Genomic DNA, 24,965 nt, shown 5'->3' on the forward strand with positions numbered 1-24,965 from the left:
CCAGCCTTCTGCTGTCAGCTCGCCTTTTCATTATCACTCTTTCATTTCACAGGAGATGTCAGAGGTTTCATAACACAAGGACATGACTCAGTGCAGATGGATGCTAAGAAATCTGCTGGAAAACAGGACAAGCCCCGATGTTGACCTGTGTCTGCTAACACGCAATGCAGTACACTCGGGTCATGTTGGAAGAGCAGAGAGAGGATGGCTTTTCATTTAGGAACACAGGTACCTTGACTGTTAATGTATTTGTCTATTGTCACATAAACTACAAAATAACAATCGTTTCCTTCTCTTGAGGCCATGTTCAGACAAAGGCACTGTGTGAATATCAACACCCTCCTCATCTATTTGAATGTAAGCTGTTCATTGGCTCAGTGGGGGTGCTGATGCAGATCACTGCTACAAAAAACAAAACAAAAATTGGCCTGCTTCAACACAGTCTGTGCTGGTGATACATGGGACAAAAAGTAAGTAGTATATTTAAAATATGTGTCAACATGTTAGTCAGGCTGAAATCTTTAAAGTCATGCTTACACACTTAGTTAATGCGCTTTGGGATCGATTTACTCTTGCATGTATATGTCTCAATCAGACCCAAACCAGGACAAGGCGTTCTGCACATTCTCCAGTCCTCGTGCTGGACTTTGATCTGGAAGTAGATGAGTATATATGCGTAGCATAGCAGAAGTCATGTTGATGTCTTCCCTCAGATATCACCATAGAGGGATTTAGCACCCAAAGTAAAGTGAGTGTACCAAGAGCTGTAAGGGTGACCATGTTTTAACTGTTAATCATAGTACCAGCTTCTCACTTTTAAGTTCTCTGTTCATCCGATTACACTTAGCATTGATACAAAGGGGAAAAGGTTGCTTCTGATGGTCGTACTACATGATGACACGTCCTTTTTACATCATATCCTGCCAGCTGAGATCCGCCCTCCCCGTTCGACAGGGAAAACTTCCCGCTGTGAGGGACATGATCTAAGGAAGATTTCAGGCTTCAGGGCAGTGTGAAATATTCAGGAGGGCAAAAACAGCTTTTAAGTTTGAGGAGTGAACAGTTTTAAACTTCTGAAACAGTTTCATGCTGTGAGCATCTCACATCAAATCCTATTATCCACCATATGTGTATAGAGAGAATCAAATATATCTTAAAAGCAAGGCTGATACTTCTCTGGATGATTATTTATTTTGTAATTCAGATGAGCCGGTCTGTAAAAATGTATCACTGTCTAGCACAGCTTCAGACATATTCCTGGTATCCTTTCCTCCTCTGATTTCTTCCAGGGTAATGTCTTAAAGCTCCAGATTTGGGGGGAATTTGTGGTGCAGATGCCTGAAACAGTGAAACAGGTGCTATCAAAGTGCTTCCTAGTCAGCACACACAGAGGCAGCATTTAAAAACATCAGAGGGCCGGACTAAAGGCTGCCATTAGACTTTGAATGGAGAGGGATCTAATACATGGATGGTCCTCTTCCTCAGTAAGCCCATTGACTCCAAACTGAGCCTATTAGCAAGACAACACAGCACTAATGGCACTGCTAGTGCTGCTAGTGGCCATCATGTGTGTGGAGACCACCCAGTGCACACACACACACACACACACAAAGCTCTTCACTTTTCCCACGGCATTGTTACCTAAAGCTTTGGTATATTAAAGGGTGAAACCAGATCAAAACCCTCACACATGATGAACTTTAGGCCAGAAACACAAACTGTATGAGGAGGACAAAATACAACCATTACACGACTTAACATTTGGTTTATTTAGATTTCAGATCATTAGTGGAAGTCAAAATCTTCACACTTCACATTACAGTACCCCAGTTTAGCCCATTATTTTGTACTTCTCAGGAGACTGGCATGGAAGTATTAAAACAATTCCACACCCACTGTCCTGCCAATGACGGTGAGATGCATTTAATTGGACGTTTTTTGCCACCAGGTGTTTTAACCTCGTGTGTTAATGAAACCTGCTGTGTTTTTACTTTAAAGTACAGCGTGCTCTTTTTATTAATCCTCATTTGAATTATTTTAAAAACTGAATTTATGTCACAGTTTTCCAATCTGATTCACCTGTTAAGTGCACAAAAACTGTGAATAATACTGTTGCTTCTAGCAGAACCATTCAAAGGTGAACAGTAAACTCAAAGTGAGGAGAGGAGAAAAAGAAGTTAGAACAGAAGTGTGGGCCAGTTCCACATGTGTCCAGCAGGGGGGTGTAGTGCAGAGGTAGACAAGAGCTTCCCGTCTTCCCCAGTCTGACCCACACACACACACACACACACACACACACACACACACACACACACACACACACACACACACACACACACACACTGTATAACCACCTAAAACAGTCCACTGAGTTCAACTTTGCAGACAGTTGATTGGAGAGAGAATGAAGAATACGCTGAAAAGTACAAAAATAATCTGACTTAAATGTTCACATTTTAATTGCCACGTCTGTCAAAATGATGCAAGATCGATTGCAAACCAATACTTTATAAACTGGGAACCTTAAACAATCAAATTTGAGAATGTCTTGGGAATGTGGGTTGATCACTGCCGGGCCACACGGCTCAGCTTCCCTCCGTCTCACTAACTTCTGTCTCTAGTGCGCACTTTATAAGAGTGTCTGCTGGTCCACCTCTTTTTGTTAAGAGGTGGACTTCATTGGCTTTATGGTGAGCAGTCTCTCCAACGGGTGAAAGAGAGAGGGAGAGAGAGAGAAAGAGGAGGGGGATAATTCATTCACTTTGCGCACAAAGCGCAGTGGAAATCACCCAGGGGAACGACACAGCAGACCGACGGGGGGGAGGCATGATACTGGGGGGTTATGGGAAACAGTGTCCACTCACGGACAAATACAGTCGTTCTTATTTCATAGACTCAATGTTTAAACACCTATTCTTTTTGTTGTTATTGGTAATTTAAATAAAAATGGAGCAAAAAACGTCTATTTTCTTATGTTATATTTTTATATTGTCACTATTGATTTGATCAAAGACAGACACATTAACTGTCCGCTTCTCTGAACGCTCACAGAAAAAAATGAAACAGTGCTCCAGACTCATTTCAGGACACAGAGAGAGAGCGCAGTTTGAGAGCCCATATGACCAAGTTTAAGTCCAGATAAACCAAAAGCTCACACATATAAATAATTAAAAATATATATTTATATAGTGTGTAATTTCCCCAAGAAACACGGAGAGAGGTTGTATGTCTGTGTCTGTCTGTCTGTCAGTCGATGAGCGACCCGAGCGCTGCGCGGCAGCACTGCACCTCGGTGCGCTCTGGACACCCCTCCCTCCACCCTCCTCCTCACCCTCCCCCACATTCCCCACTCATCCCTCGCGCAGCTCAGCTCCAGCCTCACACACGTCGCTGTAGAGCACTGTGAGACCCCCCCTCACCCACCCACCCCCTCGTCCCCTCACACCACCACCACTGCCTGCCACCGTGTCTGCGATCCTGCGCTCCCTCTCACCGGCTCCACTCTCCTCTCCTCTCCTCTCACTGATCGTCCCTCTCGGTGTTTCAGCGGAGGGGCTATTGATACCCACTTTACTCTGTGTTTGTGGAAAGTCAGCCTCTCTCTCTCTCCCCCTCGCTCTCTCTGTCCTCCTCTCTGGCTGCGCTTTGCTAACCTAACAGGGAGGTGTTAACTACTTTTCTTCCACAAAGCGCCTCCCGTTATCTCCGCTGCCGCTGCGCAGGAGCTAGAGGGGACAGTGCTGCTGAGATTCCCACTCCGCAGAAAAAGTTTTCCGTTTGTTGTGAGGATAAAAAAAAAAGAAGCCGGAAGCCGAGGAGTTGTCTGTAGAAGAAGCGGATTCTGCCGCGGCGAGGTGAGTAACACTGACTGTCTTTTTGTTGTTGTTGTTGTTGTTGTTGTTGGGTTTGAAGCTCATACAGTTTGTGCTTTCACGCCTTTTTCGCGTTCCGCCGCGTCTCTCTCTGTGTTGGAAGCGGGGGTTCGTGTTCGTTTCCATAAACTTTCTCAGGGATTGTTCGCTCTGCTCGCTGTGCGGCGGCGTCTCCACGCGTAAAAAAATAAATGTTTTTTAATAGAAAAAGTCAAGGCACTGTCTGTCCCCGCTTGGACACGGACTTTACGCATTTGCTCGTGAGTACGTGCACGTTGTTATCGGTTCCTGTCTATCTGAGCATACGTGTGTGTGTGTGTGTGTGTGTGTGTGTGTGTGTGTGTGTGTGTGTGTGTGTGTTCCCAGACAAGAAAGTGTCCTCTAGAAAACACTTGTTTCAGGATAGTGCGCGTGTCAATGCCATTACGCATACATTACCATCCACATACACAAGTACATTACAAGTGTCCTGCACCGCCTCACTTCAGTGTTTCAACTTATAGCTTCAAAATATCTCTATTATCTGTTTGCTCTAAGGCACGGCGAGTTCTTTAGCTGACTTTAGAAATGAGTGATTAAATCATTTTATCAATTTAAAACGTCAGGAAACAATTGATAAAAAATACATTTAACTTCTTACAGAGAAAATATATTTTTTATTTCTGCAGAGCTTCAGAGATCTATTCCCTCCTCTATAATGAATGTTAGTCCGCAGGCCCACAGCTGGTCTTTTTTTAAAAAAATCGAATAGTCTTGTTCCATCAGACAGCAGTGCAAAAAGCTCGCTGAATTGATGTCAAAGTAACAGAGAAAATAACGTTGCTTTGGAGAACTGAAGCACTTTGAGGAGAGAAGCATGGGGCAGAATCTGCTACATTGGTCCCGTTAGTTTGCTCCATTACTGCCTGACATCAAGCACATTTTAATGAATATTTCAAATAGATTTTAATGTATGATAAACCTCTTTAAATATTTAAATTATTAAATAATGGTATCACTAGTATCCGTAAACAAATCTCTGATATTACTTTGAATTAAAAACAAATATGTTAGGCTACATTATAGGGCAATAAAACAACAAGTTAAAAAACAGGATGAAAACTGAGGAGCGTTTCACAGAAACACTTCCACCCTTTAAGCGTGAGTCAATCAAGTCCCCTTAAATACGCAACAAATTATTCTCAGTTTCTCTGAAGGAGTAACAGACGGCTTGAATTTAAAAAAGAAGGCGACTCGCTGCTGAGCATGCGTGTGCATGTGCTCACACACGGACCTGCACACACAGTTGGGAAACACCTGTTAACTAGGGAGCCTTTATAATTTACATCCTCCCCCTAAATAAGCAGCGCAGAGCCAGCGGAGGTCCCGGGGGCCCTCCCGCTTCCAGGCCGACCACAGTGAGCCAAAGTCGGCTTCCCCCAAAGCGCGAGGTCCCGCTGCTGCTGCGTCGGTTTGACCGGATACAACACTCAGTTTTCAATTATTTTTTTTTCAGTTTATCATCAGGGGGAATAACGACGACCACTAATTTTTTTTTTTTACATTATTTTACTTTTGTTAAAAAGCTCGCAGCTTTATGACAGAAGTTCGAGTTTTTCGACCTTTTATTTCTCATATTTTTTATACCGTTGGCTCTTCAAGTGAAATTAAATCTGTTTTATTAGTTTTTCACAATAAGTTTAACTTTTTATTCAGAGAGACGGACAAAGACAATTCAACCCGCTGATGAAATATACTTTTATGTGACTTTTTTTTCCTATTTTTTCTTATCTTACTTTATGTATCCCCCTCGTCTTTATCACATCCGTACCGCTTTTTTAATTTGATTTATTTTTAAAGAGGGTCATGAAGCAAGTGAGACCTCACGCACACGCCCGGACCTATGCACTGCAGCACAAATCCGCAACAGTCAGAACATGCAGGGACTAGTACAATCATTAGTGTGGGGGAAAAACGCAGCAGACATATTAGTGATTATTTCCTGGTTTAAACAGTCCTGTCGTTGCCTGCCACAAATAGCGCGTAAAAAGCACACTGAAGGCGGGTCACTGAACTGAGCGCGCTGTGAAGAATGAATTATAGTTCCTCCAAAAAAATCACAAACTGCAGATCAGGATCCAGTGAAGCCAGCCTGATGAATCAGTTCAATTGATTTTATTGATTGTAAGATCAACCAGCCCTGACTTCTAACGATCAGCCGAGTCTGTTCATTTCCAAACACTCCCATTAGAAAGCAATAATTATCTCTTTAAAGTGGAACATTTGTAGAGGAGGACGTGCAACACAAACATTTTATTTAAATATGTTCATTTGCATTATGCAATACATTAAAGGATCATTTGTTTGTCCTTTTTTTATTCAAAGCTTTATATTGTCGTTTTTTTTATTAACAAAATTTAGTGATGAGGAAAACGGAGCACTTTTCTTTCCCTCCTCTAACGATCCGGTTATAAGACTTGTCATTTCTCCATTAGGCCACGTAACTCAGCCCATTACTCTGCACTTTATACATATTAATTAATGCAGTCATTCAAAAAAAACGAGTTATTAATAATATTTAGGACTAGTAATTTGCAGAGTGTACATTTATTTGAATGGTTCCGGTTAAACGCAATAATGTGTTTTCATGAAATACATAGGCTACCCTAATTTAAATTGTAGTTAAATTATTATCAGTTTAAGAATGTTAATGATAAACTTTTGGTTCATTTTGGTCTCGTTGTCATATTTGTAGTGAATCCTGTGTTACATTAGAGGCCTTTTTTAAATTAAGACCATTTGAAGCTGCATTTCGAGCTACAGGATGATACTTTTATTCTGTTGAAAGGTGTTTTTATTTATTGTACTCTTCACAGTAAAACGCTGTGATCATCACAGTGATGCACCTCGTGTCACTCTCTGTATCGTTTCATTATTTTCCGCTTCAGGTTTCCGAGCTCAGTGATTTATAGGCCGCCGCTTCACGTTTACACGGGCCGTGAAGGCATCTCACTTTTATTTATACGTCTGCAGGAAAATAATAATTCAAATTGTTATGTTGGGTTTGAGTTTGAAATGTAAGATTTAATGTGCATTACAAATAGTTTTGCCACAGATCTCAGTTGATCTCGTTATGTTGCTCATTTTCAGTCCAAAATAATATAATAGCCTATTATAGACTATTATTTTAAATGACACATCATGAAGCAAGCTTTAACATGACGTCATAATAAAGTCTGCACATTTGTTTTTCCTCAACCAAATTGAATACCACTGCTTCTTTTTTTCTTTAATTTCATCTCCCAGAGAATCCGTCGTCTGTTTATTTTTCTCACTTATTCATTTAGGCCTCATCCTCCTCTCTCTCCTCCCGTCCCACAGGAATAGTCTGCACGCGCTAAAAGAGGGAAAAAAGTGTCGAGATTGGAGGAAAAGTAGCAAAAGATGATTTATTTGTCAGCGTTTTTTACCCCCCCCCCCCCCCCCCCCCCCCTCCTCCTCCGTCCTCTTCTTCCTCCTCTCTCAGCAGTCAGCTGTTATTGCTCGCCATTGATCTCTCGTGCTGCCCTCCTTTGCGCAGCGAGAAGTGAACTAAAATTAATGTCTGTTTCACACCTCTGGGCTGGATCGATGTCCGCGGGGGGGGGGGGGGGGGGGGGTTATTTTAATTTGGATCCGAAGAGGCGCTGCGGCCGAAACAAACAAAAAGACAAATTCCAACCGGTTAATTATCAGAAAACCAGTTAACTATCACTTTTCTCGCGACATTAACAATTACCGAGTAGCTGGTGAGCAGCCTCGAAATCATGTCCATCAAATGTTTTAAGATCATTAAAAGCAGGAGTTATTTTTTTGGTGGGGGGGGGGGGGTTGCTGCTCACCAAGTTTTATTTACCGCCGCCTCTCTGGGGGAGAAGGGAATAATAATGAGGAATTAAAAATACAAAAAGCTGAAGAAAACCTGCTCCACCCCTCATACACATTTGAGTTGATCTGAATTATTATACATTCAAATGTATTCACGACTTTAATTGTGTATGTTCATCCAAAAAGGGCAACTTTTTTAAATTTGGGAATATTAATGCGTCATGACGCACGCCCAATATCCTTTCCTCCCCCCCTTCTCCTCCCGCTCTCCCCCATAACATGACACTGATAGTAAATTAAGCATGGATCGCTCAGTCGCGACTACTTTGATGACCCCCCTCGGTCTATTAAGTCCTATCAATATGCACTAATTCCTCATTCTTTATTAAAAGCAGAACCAACTCCTCCACTTCTTCCTCCCTCACTCCCTCCTCCTCCTCCCCCTTTCTCCTCCCCCTCCTGTGTGTGTGTGTGTGTGTGTGTGTGTGTGTTTTATTATTTTGTTGTGCTAATAAACACTACATGCGAGAGCTAATTTGACATGCAGCCGGTAATTGAAATAAACGCGTCGCCGGTAAATAACAAGTGTTTGAACACGCAGACACGAGCGGGCCCTGCATCCTAAAACTTTCTCTTATTGTTGTCTCCTTATCGCTCCTATAATCACCGTAATTAAGTGCGAAGACCCGGATGCGATCGTTTAATGGCGGGATATTGTTGGGCTTGTCTCGCTGATCAAAAGTAACCAAATGTTTTTCCTCTCGCTGGAAATTGTAGCCTGTCCGCAACGCAGATTGTGTTTTGGGGCGATTATGATTGATTTGTTCAATATTCCGTGATTGAACTCGGATGCAAAGTTTTTATTTGATGTTTTTCACACACTGCCAACTTTATTAATAATGTTTATTTTGCAGGGCTGATTTTTTTCTTGAATAAAATGCACCTTTTATCTTTGATTATTTGATCCATAAAAGGTATCATTATGGAAAAAAAGGATTTTCTTCTGTTTTTATTATATTTTAAAACTAAATTAAATCATATTTTTCTTCTTATCCTCTTTTCTTGTTTTAGAAAACTTAGAAATGTACAAAACAAAAAAGACAGATATCGATGAGATGATTGTTTCTAACACACTGAGCAGATAACAATTCTGCTGCCAAACCTGCAGTTTATTCCCTCCTGTGGTTGTGCATGCAGACCCGATGATTCCTTTTATTGATGACAGGAAAGAGGAGTAGCTCATATCCAGTCATTTTCTATTGGAAGGAAATCAGTCCATGCAGGGGGCTGCAGCAGTTGTGTTTAATGGTTTGATTGCATTGGAGCAGGCAGCCTCTGGTAATACCGTTAGAAGGGGAAATATCACTCGGAGATGCTATCGGCAACAAGAGAAAGTCAAAGAATTAGCCTAATGGGGGGGAGAGGAGTTGTGTCGGATGTCAGATACTTTCTATTCTCCATATTGCTCCGTGTCTCTGTCTCAATATGTCCATCTATCCTCGCCCCCCCCTCCTGCGCTACATCATATCTCTCTCAGGTTTCCTCTCTCATTCGTCAATTACACCGGGAGCCGTATCACAAGCTCCCTGCATGGAAAATAAGCTAATATTCACCCCCCCGCCCCCCCCTCTCGCACACCTCCCCTGAAGACACTGTTGGTGCATTTGCGTCCATCGATTGCACACGGGCAGTGTTTGTGAAGCCTGCTTATCATTTTCCTCTGTGCAGCCAGGCAGGAGACTGATACATGCGGCCTGATCTGACCAAACACTGCATGATACCTGCAGGGGAAAAAAGACTCTTTTTATGCACGTGCAGGACCACACACATGCACGTTTATGCTCACATTGAAGACTGCAGCTTTTGATAAGTTCACATAAAGTTTTTTTGTTGCATCTGTGACCTTTTGGCCTCCATGCAGAGCGGCACACATCATTTCCCGACAGGCTTCAAACACATTTCCCATTGTTCTTATTATCATTATTAACTCCACAAAAGCGGATCATTACAGCAGAATCTGTAAGTGAAAACAGCAAACCTGGCAACACGTCTTCCTTGTTAAACTTGAGCTAATTGGCTTGCACTCACTTGCATGCAGCCTGCAGCACAAACCGGCCAGCCAGCCGCCTGTCTGCCTGCCAGCCGGGGAGATTAGTGGCTGCTGTTGTACACGCCGGCACAGCACAGCAATAAAGCATCATAGCAGGGCGGCCGGTGCCCCACACACACACACACACACACACACACACACACACACACACACACACACACACACACACACAGTGAGGTCTGTCACCTGTCGGTCAGCACAGAGACATGAGTGTCATCTGTCAGGGCTGTGAGGATTTTGCGAGTTGCGTGCCTCGTCTGTGAAAAGTTAAAAGTATTATGACCCAGCAGAGACGGATAAATACGAGGCATGAGAGGAGATTGTCAGCCTTTAACTGAATCCTTTTTTTTGCTTCTGTTAAGCTCGGTGTCGCAGTAGCAGACAGTCAGCATAAATAAAATATTAAAATGTTATATTTAAGGTAGACAGGGAGGATACTTTAGTCATTTCACCCTCTGTTCTAAATGTAGCCATGCAGTGTAAACCTGCTTCATGTGATTGATTGGTATTCTTCCGGCTCTTTAAATCATATAATTAAGATTTGATTCTGTGCATAGCCAAGTTCAGAAAAACAGGCCCATACTGCTGCACAACATGTCAAAAAATGTTTATTTAATATAATTTAAGAGAAATAAATGACGGCAAAAAACGGCTGCGATTTGGTTTACCAATAATCCAAAAGCACACCAAGCCACAGAATGGTGTGCTTTTCCCATTTAGCCCCGTCCGTACCAGGAATTAGCTGGCCCCTCTCTGAACCGGGGCCTTGCCGGTGCTGCCATGAATAGAAATCCCTGCCACAGGTCAGGGCCCGCGTCCAGAACCATTTCTGTCTTCCAGGCCATGACTCTGTCTCCGACATCACAGAGGCTTATTTGAGAAGTAAATCCTCTTATTTTATTCCAGGACTATTTCTTTTAATGTCACAGAGAGATCCAAGGAAGAGAGATGACAAAAACATGCCCATCTTCTATTTTTCTGCTTTAAAAAATACACAAATGAGTTCTTCTTCAGACATTTATCATTAGTTGACTGCTGCACAAAGCTTGCATGTTCTCCTGCACAAGCTCGTCCAATCCTTATTGATTTTGTTGCAGAATATTGCCCGAGTGTCATTATCCACCTCAGGATGATGTGTGTGTCTGTGTATTATTAAATCTTACTGTAATCATTTTCTCACTGCTCATGCATGTGTCTTCTGTTAACTGCAGCAGCTGTTGGCTGAGGCGAATAACCAGGTTACAGATTTCATATCAGAGAGAGAGGAAGAAAGACGAGAGAAACATGAGATTGGATATCTGAAAGACATTTGGAGACAAAATGACAATTGTAGTACGAAAAAAAAAAAAAGAAAGACAAGGACAAATCAAATGAGAGAGGGGAAGGGGAGATAGATGGGTGTGATTCTTATTCACAAGGACATTTGAGCTTTGCCTCACAGCCAGACATGAATGAGCACATTTCAATAGTATCGACTGTTGCTCCGGACATCGGCCAGCACACGCGCAGATACACACAGATACTGACGCACAAGCACAAACATCAAGGCCTGTCTGGAATACTGAGTGGACCTGGTGCAGGTTAGGCCACGTTTTTATGCTAAAAACACACTCACACACTCACACACACACACACACATGCACTGCAGACTGATAGTTTACTTTCTCTGTTCTCCTTCGTTCGTGTGTCATGGCGGTAAATATTTAATATCTGACAGCAGGGCTTTACATAGAAATGTTGTCTTTGTCTTTTGGCTGATGGTGAAAGGAGTCTTTGGAGCGCTTTGGTTTTCTCTTTCAATAGATGTGTTTTTATTCCATTTACCTAGACTTTTCCAAAAAATACAAAACAAGCCTTTCTTCTGTATGCAGGATTTTTAATCTTCATTTTAGGGAAAGAAAAGTCTTTCAGTTTCAGTGCTATATCTTACTTCTGCCATGCATGTGTCTGCACTTTCACCTGAAGACAACAAGTCTGCATATTTGGTGACGTTGAACTTTTATGAGTCAAACCAAATCTTGCAAGTCATCAACTTATTTTATTGATAATCCACGTCGAAATGATTAAAACGAGGCCTGCTGTCACGAGAGGTCTGGATTTTTCAGACACATTAAAGTCTTCACTGACATCATATTGATGAGTTATGGTGTATCTGTTTTTGTGTGAGAAAATGACTGCTAATAATGTAGTGTAAAAAAAGTTTTTCCCCTGTCGTATTTGTCGTTCAAAAAGTGGCTCCTGCATCATTTTGTCTCACTCAAGGTTGACTGTCTTCTATAAAATATTTTACTGGTTGATTTTAACGGTTGTGTAAAGTCTACAGTGCTGATATTAGCCCCCGAAATAAACCGTGCCAATGTTGTCAGGGTGAAGAACAGTGAGAGAGAGAGAAGTGTAGAGTCAAAAGAGAGACTGGAGAGGATATCAACATGAACATTTTGTTCTCTGGAGAGTTCTGTCTTTCTTCTTCTCTGATACATACTTCAGATTTCTTCTTATTAAATACAAAGCTCTTTTGTGGAGGCAGTTATTTTCTAATTAACATGCACTTTTTGTGGTGGTGCATGAATGTATCATTTGCTGCGTTGTGTGTTTTATCGTTTAAATTCTTTAAATAGTGTGTCCATGATGTGCTGCTTTGTGTGAGTGATTGTGTGTGTTCAGCAGAGATGAGATGAACGACACAGCTCAGCCTGTCTTGTAATAAAAGTAAGAGTGGCACTTTCACGCTTGTCAACAATCTCTAAATATATCCATGGGCCGGGAAGAGTGTTCTCACGCAAACACACACACACACACACACACACACACACACACACACACACACACACACACACAGACAACAAACACACACACTCAGACAGGCCTGCGGTTTTGACTGCTTTTCTCCCTGTCTCCATTAGAAAAGAGAGAGAGAGGAGGGGGGAAAAAACGACTTCAGCTGCTTTGCTTCCCGACAGTCTCGGCAGGCACACACACACACACTTGCACTGACGTGTGTGTGTACACACAGCAGTCACAGCCGACAAGACATTTTTATAACAAAAATTGGATTCGTCTGCGTCCGTTCCTCTCTGAAACTCAGCAGACACAGTGGAAAACTCGATGTGACAACTTTCAGTGCCCGTGTTGGAGCAGCAGAAGCGTCGGTTACACACTCAAAGCAGCCGAGTGAGAAAAATATTTATTCCGAGCAGTCAACAAAAAGGACGGCTTCGATGAGACGGGGCGCTCGTTGTCAGCAGTGTACTTATTTGAATCCCATTTTAGCCTTCACTTTTTTTTTTGATCCTGACACACACATGAATGCTCAATGTCTCCCTCGTCCAGTTCTGGATCAAAGAAAAGATCCACTGTAACACCCAGAGAAACAGTGATGTGGAAAAAACACATTCCTCTAGTTTACAGGTGCCTTTTTTGGTAACAATCATTCTTAACAATGAAGGCTTAAAGTGATATTTTATACCCATAAAGCCATCATCGAGATGTCTTTAACTCCTGAAAATGTCTTTTCTGATTCCTCCAAGAAGCAAATAACATTCAATCATTATTCTAAAAGAACAATGATGATGTTTATGACCACATATGATGATTATATTCCATAGAATCTCTGACTTCTGCAGCCTCCCCCCTCCTCTCAGCAGCTCACATTCCCTGAGTGAAATCCCCCCTCAGAATGATGTTAAGGCACATTGTTGTTGACACCGCAATTTCGCCGGCCGGTATAACGTTGTCACTTAAAGTGCAGATTTGACGTGAAAAGCCCTCCTCGCTGTTTGTGTTTAATATCGTGCCGACAAGCTGTATCATTCTTGCACACTGTAATCAAATTATGACAGTGTGGTAAATGTTCCCCTGTGACATTTTCTATTATAAAATGCATATAGCCGGTGTCAGACAATGTGTGGGTGGTATCCCTCGGTGGCAAATGGGATTGTAAGTGGCACCGAGTGACATTATGCGTGTGAGCGTTAACATGTAATTGCACTTGTATATATTGATGATATGCATAGGTAGATGTCATCTGGAGTTATGATTGTTATCTTAAAGAGAAGGTGGAAAACACAACTGCATTTTATCAGATTCATGGCACTGCGTGATTGTGTGTGATTTACAAGTAAAGATAGCAGTTATTATTAATTATAATCTTAAAGTAACACTTTCATTTGTGAAAGCATCCGCACAAAAGTTTAATGCAGAGAGTCAGCTGAAGTGCTGGGTATCAGTTTCTCGAGGCCTCAACGCATACAGATGTGTATAATGTGTGTAAGTGTGTCTGTGTTCGCACATGGGCCTGAAGACCAGCAGGCCAGAAGGCAGCCAGCTTGTGTCAATCACCAGGGGAGATGAAATTTGTACCCCTCACTCTGATATCACACCCTCTCCTCTCCTCTCCTCTCCTCTCCTCTCCTCTCCTCTCCTCTCCTTTCCTCTCCTCTCCTCTCCTCTCCTTTCCTCTCCTCTCCTCACTCAAGGTATTCTCTTCTCTCTGTTCCTTGTGTCATTGCTTCTCTCTTTCCTCCTCTCCTCCTTGTTTTATCTCCTCTCCTGCATTCTCTCCTTACCCTTGTGTCCTCTCCTCCTCTCTTTTTACACCTCTTGTTTAATTGACTCTCTTTTTCCTTTTTATTTTTTCCTTTTCTCTTCCTCCCTCAACTCCTCTCTCTCTCCTTGTTTCCTCTCCTTTTTCTCTTGGCCTTACTGTCCTCCTGTTTCCACTTGTTTCATCGCCTCTCCTCTCATGGCTCCTCCCCTTCTTCTCTTTCCATCACCTTCGTTTTCTTCTGCTCTCCTCTCCCCTTCCGCTCCCCTTCCCTCCTTTCCTCCTGCGGCCTGTAAGGAAACATCCAGTGTCCTCTTATTGGATTGGCTGCTTCAAGTTGGCGGCCCTTCACTCGCCGTCCCTCGGCCTGCTGGGTAATGATAATAAAATTGAAATATCCCGGTACTTATCAGTGTATTACCTCGCTATCAACACCTCAGACACACTCCAACTTTAGAGGTTACACCGGGAGAAAGCGTGATCTGATCTACAGCGCGAACAGAGAGGTGTCGCCAGCAGAGAAAGTGAGAGAGATGAACAGAGGGAGGAGGAGAGGGAGGAGGAAACTGATAGACAGAAAGAGGGATGGAGAGAAAGAAAGACAAGAGTTTTGTCATGGCTACATTTTCAAGGTGCTATTTCCAGGATGGATTGCGGTAGGTAGGGAGGAGCGGGTGAGAAGAGGAGGAGAAGGAAGAGAGGCATGTAACGTGACTCTGTGGCATCTGTCCAGACCAGAGGCGTGTTAGCGTAAGCCGTCTTCAACACTCCACACTCGTCTACTGTACATTTGCGGTAATGTAAAACATCTCACATCTCCCCATTGCTCTCTGTCTCAGGGCCCTCTCCTTCCTCCTGGCAGTTGTTGTTGGTGTGTGTGTGTGTGTGTGGGAGGTGGGGGAGCGTGCCAAAGCCGAGATCAGGTTTGGAAATTGATTTGAATGAGTGTTGTGGACAGCTGATAGCTATAAAAGATTTTCTCCTTTCATTTCCCAGGGAGTTTCTCCTTTGATGTTGGCTCCTAGTCAACGCAGCTTTGAAGCTCGTCTGGAGCGGGCCGGGTCCGCTACTTGATACTGTGCGAGTTTTTGTTTGTCGAGTGTTAATGTGTGCGCACACATGACTTCACGTTTGACCTTTTATGAGTCCCTCTGTGGATGAATTTTGAAGGCAGCAGTGACTTTTATGATAATAAAACCGAGAATGATGCTTTTTGATGGTGCAAAATGCCATTTAATTTGATCAGATTTGACAAATCCTGGTAAAATTACTGTAGATAACCTATTTGCATGTAAGCTGATTTGATTTTTCTAATCCAAAAAAACAAATCTTTCAATCGCTTGTGTACATCAAGCACATCTTTACCTGCTCTAAATCTTTACATATTGGGCACTTAACAAGCCAGCCACCTTCAAATTGCCCTTTGGGGATAAAATCTCTGAAATGTTATTTTTTCGTTTCATCGCCTGCCTCTCTGCGTTCCTTCGACCGGCCAATCACACCATCCAATCTAATCCCCCCGGGAGGGAAGATTCTAGTCTGTTGCCCAGGATGCCGGGCAGGTCGTGAGGTCAAGTACAGCTAATTTATTCACTCAGTCAGATTTCCTCTGGCTCGTGGATGGCAGATGGAGAGGTCTGATATGATATCACCCATCGGAATCACCCAAGGGAGAATGGAGCGGGGGAGAGGCGGGGGGGGGATGGAGGGATGAGCGGAGAAGAGACTGACAGCAGAGATGTAAAAAGAAAGGGAGGACAGATAGTCAAAATTGGGAAATTAAAAGTGGTTAGATAGACGGATAGAAGAGAGGGTAGCGTCGCCTGCAAGAGCGAGGAGTGTGTTCGCCCCACCGAGTCGGGTGTCGAGCTGTACATCCAGCCACATAGCCTCTTATCAGATGTGTGTGTGGTTAAAATGTGTGTATGTGTGTCCTTATCTTAAGACAAGTGGTTCTGGTCCAATAAGATCCTGGGAGATGGTTGAAATAAGCGGCTTAGACCGAGATCTGAGATGCAAGGAGAGGAGGAGAGATAGCGCTAGGGAGATGAGAGGAGGAGATGACTGGGGAGAGAAGAGAAAGAGGAGGAGGGGGGGAGATGGCCAGATTAAGAGGATGGAGGACAAGGAGGGGACATTTGGAAAGAGATGAGACGTGGAGGGCTGTAGAGATCGGAATGGAAAGATGTGATGTGGAAACAGTTTGGGGAAGTTTTTTTTAAAGAGCAGGAGGGGAGAGTGGGAGAAGTTTGGGGTTTGAAATAGTTCTTGGCTTTTTGACAAAGGGCAGGGATTTACAGGATTTCATCAGCAGTGTCAACTTGAGGACAATTTCTCCCAAGAGAGTCTGAGTTTGTAGCTTTAACAACAGTGTCTGGTGAAGAGCACTCTGTCCCCAAAGGTTTGGACTTCAAGCCTCAGCTTTCAGTGGATTCTTTATTAAAAAAGATTCCACTCAGCTCCCCTACTTTCCACTAAATACAGACTGAGGGCGAGACGTTGATCTTTGTTAAAAAGGCAGCATGAGTCTTGTCTGTGAAAGTACAAATTATCAGAAAAATGAGAAGGTGAAAGTGAACAAAGGGATTATAATTTCTATAAAGGATGTTGAAAGAGTTTGGTTAACTGTGCAGAACAGGTGGAACAGCTGTTCTCGTCTCTGGCATCGCATCGACTTGTTCCGACCAGCAAGACCACCTTGTTAGGAAAATATTCTCAGCTTGATGGTTTTCTTGCATTTGGTGATTTGAACTACTTTCCAATCCAAACCAACACCACAATCCTCTGAAACTAATCAGAAACTAATGTCTGTTTTCATATCTCCTCAGTTTGGTGACCCGAGAAGATGAGGAACCAGCTTTGATGACCAACGGATGTCCAACCTCCACGGATAAACTCTCCAAGAAGGTGGCTTTTACTGATCTTTTCCAAGGAGAACAAACCTCAACCGAGACAATTTACTGAATTCATCATCAGGACTCAAGGTGGTACAACTGGGAAGTCTGTGAAGGACTGATCATACCAATCGGAACTTACCTGGCAAGGAATGATCTGGACTGAATCCCCCACAAGAAAATTTGGTGGGAATCAGAATAATTAATTTAATCTCTACGACCTTCAAAGTAGCTGAACTGACAATACTCACTTTTCCTTCCTTAAAAAGCAAAGTGCTTTGAATCTCCTACCCAGATTCCCGCACTTCCTCAGGCCCTTTCTAAGGGTCTTGGACATTGTCAGAAGTCCTTGTGAGGAGGAATCTTTGCCTCCTTTTCTTAATATTGTTGGGACATTTTCCTTAAATCCAACATGGACCTTCACAGGGCAGCGTTCAAGATGGAGACCTCCTCCTACCTGCCCAATCCCCTGGCCTCTCCAGCCCTCATGGTGCTGGCCTCCACAGCTGAAGCATCGCGGGATGCCTCCATTCCCTGCCAGCAGCCACGTCCATTTGGCGTCCCTGTCTCTGTTGAAAAAGACGTCCATTTGCCATTCAACAATGGTTCTTACACTTTTGCATCAATGTACCACCGCCAGGGCGGAGTACCACCAGGATTCCCCAACAGGGATTTTCCTCCATCCCTCCTCCACCTTCATCATCAGTTTGCCCCGCCTAACCTGGACTGCTCGCCAATTAGCATGCTGAATCACAGCGGCGTCGGAGCCTTCCGGCCTTTCGCTTCACCTCCAGATGATCGGGACGGGGTACCTGGTGGGTATCAGTCTGCTTTTACCCCAGCAAAGCGCCTCAAAGGCTGCCTTGATGCGGACGCTTCCCCCCACCTGCGGTACTCCGATGCAGAGGGGAAAGAATACGACTTTGGCGGCGCCCAGATCCCTCCTGGAGGCTCGCCCAGCAGCGCCTTGAAAGCGGTGGAGGACAGTGGGAAAAAGATTTTCGCCGTGTCAGGCCTCCTGTCTGACCGAGAGACTTCCTCCAGCCCTGAGGACCGCATCGAGCGCTGTGAGTAACAATTCAAAGCTTTTCTTGCACCCAAACAGCTAGAACCATATTGAACTCACAAAGCAGAAGGGTAACAAATACTTGGTTTATACATGGAAAAAAACGAGTGATTACACAATGGTTAAGGAAACAGGCAATGTATGGCAGTGATCAGATATTAAACTGCCTGAATCTTAAATCATACTTCAGTATGAGCGCAATTTGTTCGGGATTTGCACAATGTCACACTTTGAGAACTCACCCAACAAGTTCTCAAACTGTTCAAAAACTAAACCATCCTATTCTCAGATTATTCTACTCTTACAATGAAAACTGCAAATGAGACACATTCACAAAACTAAACTGTTAGACACACACAGCACGATTTAATGATGTTCCTCAAATTATAATGAAAGTACAACTTGCTGCAATCTGTGAAAGAATGCAAATTTTCACACACACAAGCATAACACACGCTGATAAACAATCCCATCTACAGTCGCTTGTCGTCATCTCTCCTGGCTCTCCCAATCCGTGTTTCACAAGCCCACAAGCTCCACTGGTCACATTAGCATTCACCAGTGGAAGGATGCCATTTGGCCCTCATGCACTGGGAATCTGATTAGTGTTTATGTGTGTGTGAGTCTGTGAGTGACTGGTTCAGAGACCGGCCTTGCTCTTTGCCATCAGCATTCATCATAGCTCCACGCTGGCATCCCCGTTGCCAAAAGATTTACCCACATACCCAAACCCTTGGCAGGCCGTGTGTGTGTCTAATAAAAGGGAGGTGGGAGAGGGGTTGTGAGAGCTCCAAACACAAACACACAAGCATCCATAAACACTCCTCCAGACGCACAAACAGCTCTCAGCATGAGCACCGACGTCTCCTACACATGTCAACAAGCTGCAACGGATCTCAGCGACAAATTAGGAGAGAGACAGAGACGTGCCTGTGGTGCATAATTCAATAAAAGAGGGGAACTCTTCTCTCTCTGCTTTTTTTTTCTTCAGTCAGTCTTCCTTCTTAAATTAATGGTATCCCTTTTTTTTCCTTTATTTTCAATATTCATTATTTTATTCTTCCTCCGCTCCTTGTGTAAGAAGGAGAGCATATGTGTGTGTGTGTGTGTGTGTGTTTGAGGGATGCATCCTTGATGGAACACATGAGGGACAGAGGCGACGACCTGAGACTGATCCGATAAAAAGACCACCGCAGGAGAGACAGAGAGGGTGAGAAAGAGAAGGGATGAGGGAGGGAATGGAGAGGAGGAAATTGGGAAAATGACACCCACTGGCTGGCTGGTTGAGGAGGAATAAGAAGGAGGAGAAAGATATCAAAGAGGGCATGAAGTGAGAGAGGGAAAGAGACGAGAACAAAAACAGATTCAAAGAGTGGATTTGGACCTCGTTTGTCAGTTAGGCTTCTGATTTAAAACCTCAAATGCATTTAAAAAACACACCTTGCAGCCTTGGGCCTATCTTAAGAAAACTGTGGCTGCTGAGTGTGTCACTGCCATTCTTTCCATGTCATCACTACATATTTCTGTGAGTCCAGAAATAGAAACACCGATGGCTCCTGTGCTGTCTTTTGGAACGGCTGAATCTGTATCTAATCAGGTTAAATCTTGGCACAAGTATCCTCCACCTCTACCATAGGCTTCTAATGCAATTGGATGTGCACAGGCACTGCTTACAGCAAAGAATTATGGGTTCTCCTTCACTGCTTTTGGCTATCCAGTGGAGGCGTGAAGAACAAACAACACTTTGGTACAATCCCATGAGGACAGGGGCTCTCGCAGCTTCACACACACACACATTAGCTAACTAGCAGCCTCCACGCTGCTTCACACATAGCACTCAGAAATCTCACAGAGAAAAAGAGTTTTCATCAGATATGCTGCTACAAAGAAATCATAGCGACGGAGGGAGTTTGAAAATGCACATGAGGAAAAGAAGTCATAAAAATGACTAGATAAAGTTGTGTTAATGTCTTAAGTTTATCTTTAAGTTTGTTTCCATAGATATAACTAAGGTGCTTCCATTGCAGCGTGACAGTTGATTTAAACATATTGCTTATGATCTTTGAACTGTTCCTGCGATTAAACTTCATATCTGAAGTGTAGTAATTACTGGCATGAATATGATTTATAGCTGTCATTAAAATGCTGATATCTGACTGATTATAATGTAGTGTTGGCAGATCATGATTGCTCTCCATTCTTGAACATTCAAACTATCTCATCATAAATAAGTCCTTTACTGTCTCTGCTGCATGCCATTTGTTTGACTTAATCATGCTGGGAAACAACTACAGTACAGACAATTTGGAAAAAAGCAAAAATCAATAAAGTTAGAAGGCTTAATAAGCAAGAAAGTGTCTGGATCATTTTGCTGAAGCGTCAAAGCAACACATTTAATCAATATGGGCAATCATAAGAAACAGAAAAACAATATTTGGTATCTATAAATGTGCAGTATGAAAGTAAACATGTTTGAAACATTAATATAAAATTTTAATACCTATAACAACTCTAACTCTGGTAAGCTCACTTTTCAAAAGTCACTTAGTCACCAAGCAGAAGGCATCGTCGTCATCGTGCCGCTTCTTGAATGTGTGGAGAGACTAAATCCAAAGTAAAAGAGTTTCCTCTCAGAGAAATTTACTTTTCTGTCTCAGCTACATTGGAAAAAAAGTTGAATAAAAAAAGTTTTGAAAAAGCATCAAAGTGTAATTTTATCAGTATGGGCACTGCATGCAAAATAACAACAAAATAAGATAAACAAAATATGCAATTTCACAATTTTTGCTCAATACAAGAAAGATAACATCAGATTTATATAAGACAATAATATTCATGACTTTTTTAGGAGCTTTCAAACATTCTCTCAGTCCTCATTGGGCCACTTCTTGGATGTTTGAAGTGACTAAATCACAGCCAAAGAGATTTAAAGCTGCTTTAAGATCTGATGAACTCTCAAATGTTCAAAAGTTTTCAACTTCACCTTTAAAGAAAACGTAGTGGCCTGAATTTAAATCTCTTCTTCTACACCTCAAATCATATCCTCACATCTTAAATGTGGATGTTTTTTAGTGGAATCCTAACACAATGCGATCATCTGTCATGCTAGTTAATCCCAGCTGTGAAGATGATCCTTTCGTCTTTGCTACACACTAAAGCAAGAATAATGTTAACACAACACTCAACTTCCCTGCATGCAATTCTGTCAAACCCGCAGGCACGCCACTTCAAGAAACAGTGGCCTCCTCGATGCTAAGCCCTCCCAAATCCCCCCTCTGCACGGGCAGGCACGTTGGCTGTTAGCTAAACCCGCTAACCTGTCAGCCGCTAAACCTGCACATAAAGGCCCCATCATGCCTTAAGAGGACTCTGCATGTCCTATTATTCTTAAAGCTATTACCATTCACTGTATTCAGAGTGTGAGCTTTAGCACAGGAATGAATCAGAGGAGGGGGTTTGTGCATATACAGTAAAATAAAATAATTATGGGATGTGTGATTTGAATTAATGGGAATGTTGACAAATGACACAATTCCCCCCCCCCCCCCCCCCCCGTACACTTTGTTTGTTTGAGGAGCAGATTTGATGTTTTTGCACGGCTAAGGATTGTGTGCTCCTTCATCGTCTTCATTTTCTTTACTTCTTCTATCCCTTTTTCGCCCTTCCCTGCTTGTGTGTGTGTGTGTGTGTGTGTGTGTGTGTGTGTGAGTGTGTGTGTGTGTGTGTGTGTGTGTGTGTGTGTGTGTATCTCCACATATGAGTGTGTGACAGCTGTAGTCTGTTTGTTTACATTCTCTGCGCTCACCACATTCACAAGGCTGGGAGATGTACTCTGAACCTGACCCTGAATGTCTCACCCAGCTTCCTCATCTTTCTTCTTCCTTTCTTTCTCCTTTTTGTTTTCCTTTTGCTAATTTCTTCAAGCACAATAATGACATCAAACACAAGAGAAAGAGACTCAAGAAGTCTACAAAGAGATAAATGTGCGGCTGAAGAAAAAAGAAACAGAAATTACTGGCGAGGAAGGAAAGAAAAACAAGTTGTTTTGGCAAATGTGGGGTGGGCAAGGGACTAAAACTAGGAGGAGATAAAGAAAGGATTCAAACGAAATGGCAAGTCTGTGGGGATGATGGAGAAAAGGAAAGAGGGCTGAATTGAAATTTAAGTGCATGTTATTTTTATGCACTTACAGAATGTTGAAATTCTGTCAAAAAATGTCAAAATTGCAGAAATGATCATTTAAAATTTGCCTGGAGGTTTCTCCCTTCCCCTTGTCTTCCTGTCGGTATGTAACCATATTTTGAATCACACAGCTGTTTAAACACACAGCTGGAGACTTCCTCGTCTGTTATTTTTTTGCTGTTCCCTCATTTCTTCGTTTATCTTGATCTCTTTTTATCCTTTTCCGCAGAGCAAAAGTCACCAGTGTTGTTACTTTGCGGGGACCAGTAGAAAAACATTTGTTTTTGTCTATAAGAAGACACAGAGCAGAACAAATAAACCAGGGAGAAGGAAAGTTCTCACAAATGGAAGATGGATGATAGTGACACTCATGCTGATTTATGACAAATACCTTTTGCTTTAAATTGTGTTCCCATTGTTGCTGCTAAGCTGGACAGCAAGATTCAAGCACAGACCGCCTGTCAATCAAACCAAGTGGGTGGGGCTGTAATGACATCAGACCATCGTCCTTCTTCTCCCTGCTTTGGCATATAAGGGGTTAAAAAATCAGCCAATGAGACAGAAACGCTCATCCTTCTCTCGTCCTCACAAAAATCTGCCCTTCTTCCCCCTTTCCCTCCCCCCTTCTCTCCCCTCTTTTCCCTCTTCCATCTCTGCCTGTCACGGTCTAGTGGCAGGGTTAAGTTAAGTAAGAGTGTTCTAATAATTAGGACTGGGACTCGCCTGCCTGCCTGTGTGTGTGTGTGTGTGTGTGTGTGTGTGTGTGTGTGTGTGTGTGTGTGTGTGTCTGTGTGTGTGTGTGTTCTTCCTGTCAGTGCTTAGCCAGATGTTAAAAGGCTTGTCCCTCTCATGTTGCCTCCCTGTCAGTCTCCACTGTGCCACACACACACTCACCCACACACACACGCACACACACACATCAGTGACTGTCCTCCTTGTGGTGGCTTTGTTTACCCCCCTGTGTGTGCCCTCCTGCCCTTCTTGCTGCTCCCCCAGGGTGAGGAGTGTGTGTCTGTTTCCCTGTCGATACCAGCCCTCATACACCTGATCCACACATCGTTTACATACAGAGTAATGATCACTCTTCGTTTCTATTAATAGTGATTTCATTGTTCTCTTCTCCTTCCAGAAGCGCTCTGTTTTTTATTAGGGGAAAAAAATGAAATCTTCAGGAACATTTTATCCATATCTCTTTCAAGCCATTCCTTTCCCCTCCCTTTCTCTCTCACTGGGTGGCAACTGGAAGCAAGCACCGATTGTCTCATTGTGGTTGTGTGTGTGTGTGTGTTAGTGTGATTGTGCAGTTTGGTCTGTGTGTTGTGTCACTCGGTGTGTGTCGTCTTGTGGTCATTGTTGTGTCGCTGCGCAGATCAAGGATTAGTCGCTTCCTGTCGAGCCTTTTGTCGGCCAAGCCACTCCATTTGGACACAGATCACTGTGTGAGAGTGTATGCGTGTGTGTGTACATGTGTGTGTGTGTGTGTGTGTGTGTGTGTGTGTGCATGTGAGGGGGTCTAGGTTACACAAATGAGCCTCTGGAGCTTCTGTAAGGCAAATGAAGGAGAGTGAATGAGATGAGAGGATTCCCTCCTCGGCTCCCTGCAAAATACTCCCCTGCTCATCTCACATTTTCCTCAATAATAGAAACAGCACTTTTTATAATATTATGACAAAATACTACATCATGCTGTTTAATTTGAGTCAGGATTTTTTTTTAGAACATTTTTTTTTTTTTTTTAGGAAATTTGGGATATTTGGAATTCTTGAAAAAGATTGCTTTGAAGGGGAAATGAATCCTGAAGCTAATACAGAAACATCCTTTCTCTCTCTCTCTCTCTCTCTCTCTCTCTCTCTCTCTTTCAACCCCACACACATGCACACACACACACACACACACACACACACACACACTCACGTCTGTAACGTCCTCAGTTCCGGAATTCCACTCTGTTCCCCCGGTGATGTCAGCTTTGGCCAATAAAAAGCCTGTGTTAAAACTCCACTGAGCCTCATAGAACCACAGCACACCTGGCAACACAACACACATTTAGCTTTTAATATGTGTACACACACACACACACACACACACACACACACACACACACACACACACACACACAGACTCACACACACACACACACACACACACACACACACACACACACACACACACACACACACACACACAAGCTCACATAAGGTCACAGCCCTGAACTTATGCACACAACTTTCTGACACTCCTCTTTCCAGTAACCTTTCAGTCAGTTTCTTTTCATGTCAGCACAAAAGCGTTTTGGTTTTTTGACTTTAAAATTCTGTACGATATTGAACTTTCCAGCTACGATGAAATAACGCTACATGTTTGAGTTTGAGCTTCGGGTTGCCAGTTTTGAATCTTTTCCTGCAACTCTGGCAGAGCCGAGGTACGCCCGGCAATTTCGACTCCTCTTAAT

At 43.0% G+C, this 24,965-nt stretch overlaps 1 protein-coding gene across 6 annotated transcripts in view; it reads left to right on the forward strand.

Annotated features, from left to right (window-relative positions):
• Window positions 1–3,451: 3,451 nt before the first annotated feature.
• rnf220a (ring finger protein 220a) overlaps window positions 3,452–24,965 on the forward strand; it is a 166,905-nt gene continuing 145,391 nt past the window's right edge. For 2 of the 6 annotated variants that reach the window (XM_061043983.1, XM_061043984.1), the window contains exons 1-2: window positions 3,454–3,854; window positions 17,200–18,332. In XM_061043983.1, coding sequence (XP_060899966.1) covers window positions 17,678–18,332 — 655 coding nt within the window. In that variant the 5' untranslated portion in view covers window positions 3,454–3,854; window positions 17,200–17,677. Of the gene's footprint in view, window positions 3,855–17,199; window positions 18,333–24,965 lie in introns of all 6 variants that reach the window. The other 4 variants (XM_061043985.1, XM_061043988.1, XM_061043986.1 and 1 more) reach the window with 4 other exon arrangements.

Source organism: Labrus mixtus, chromosome 8 (assembly GCF_963584025.1).
Source record: "Labrus mixtus chromosome 8, fLabMix1.1, whole genome shotgun sequence".
In the NCBI taxonomy this organism is placed as follows: Eukaryota; Metazoa; Chordata; class Actinopteri; order Labriformes; family Labridae; genus Labrus; species Labrus mixtus.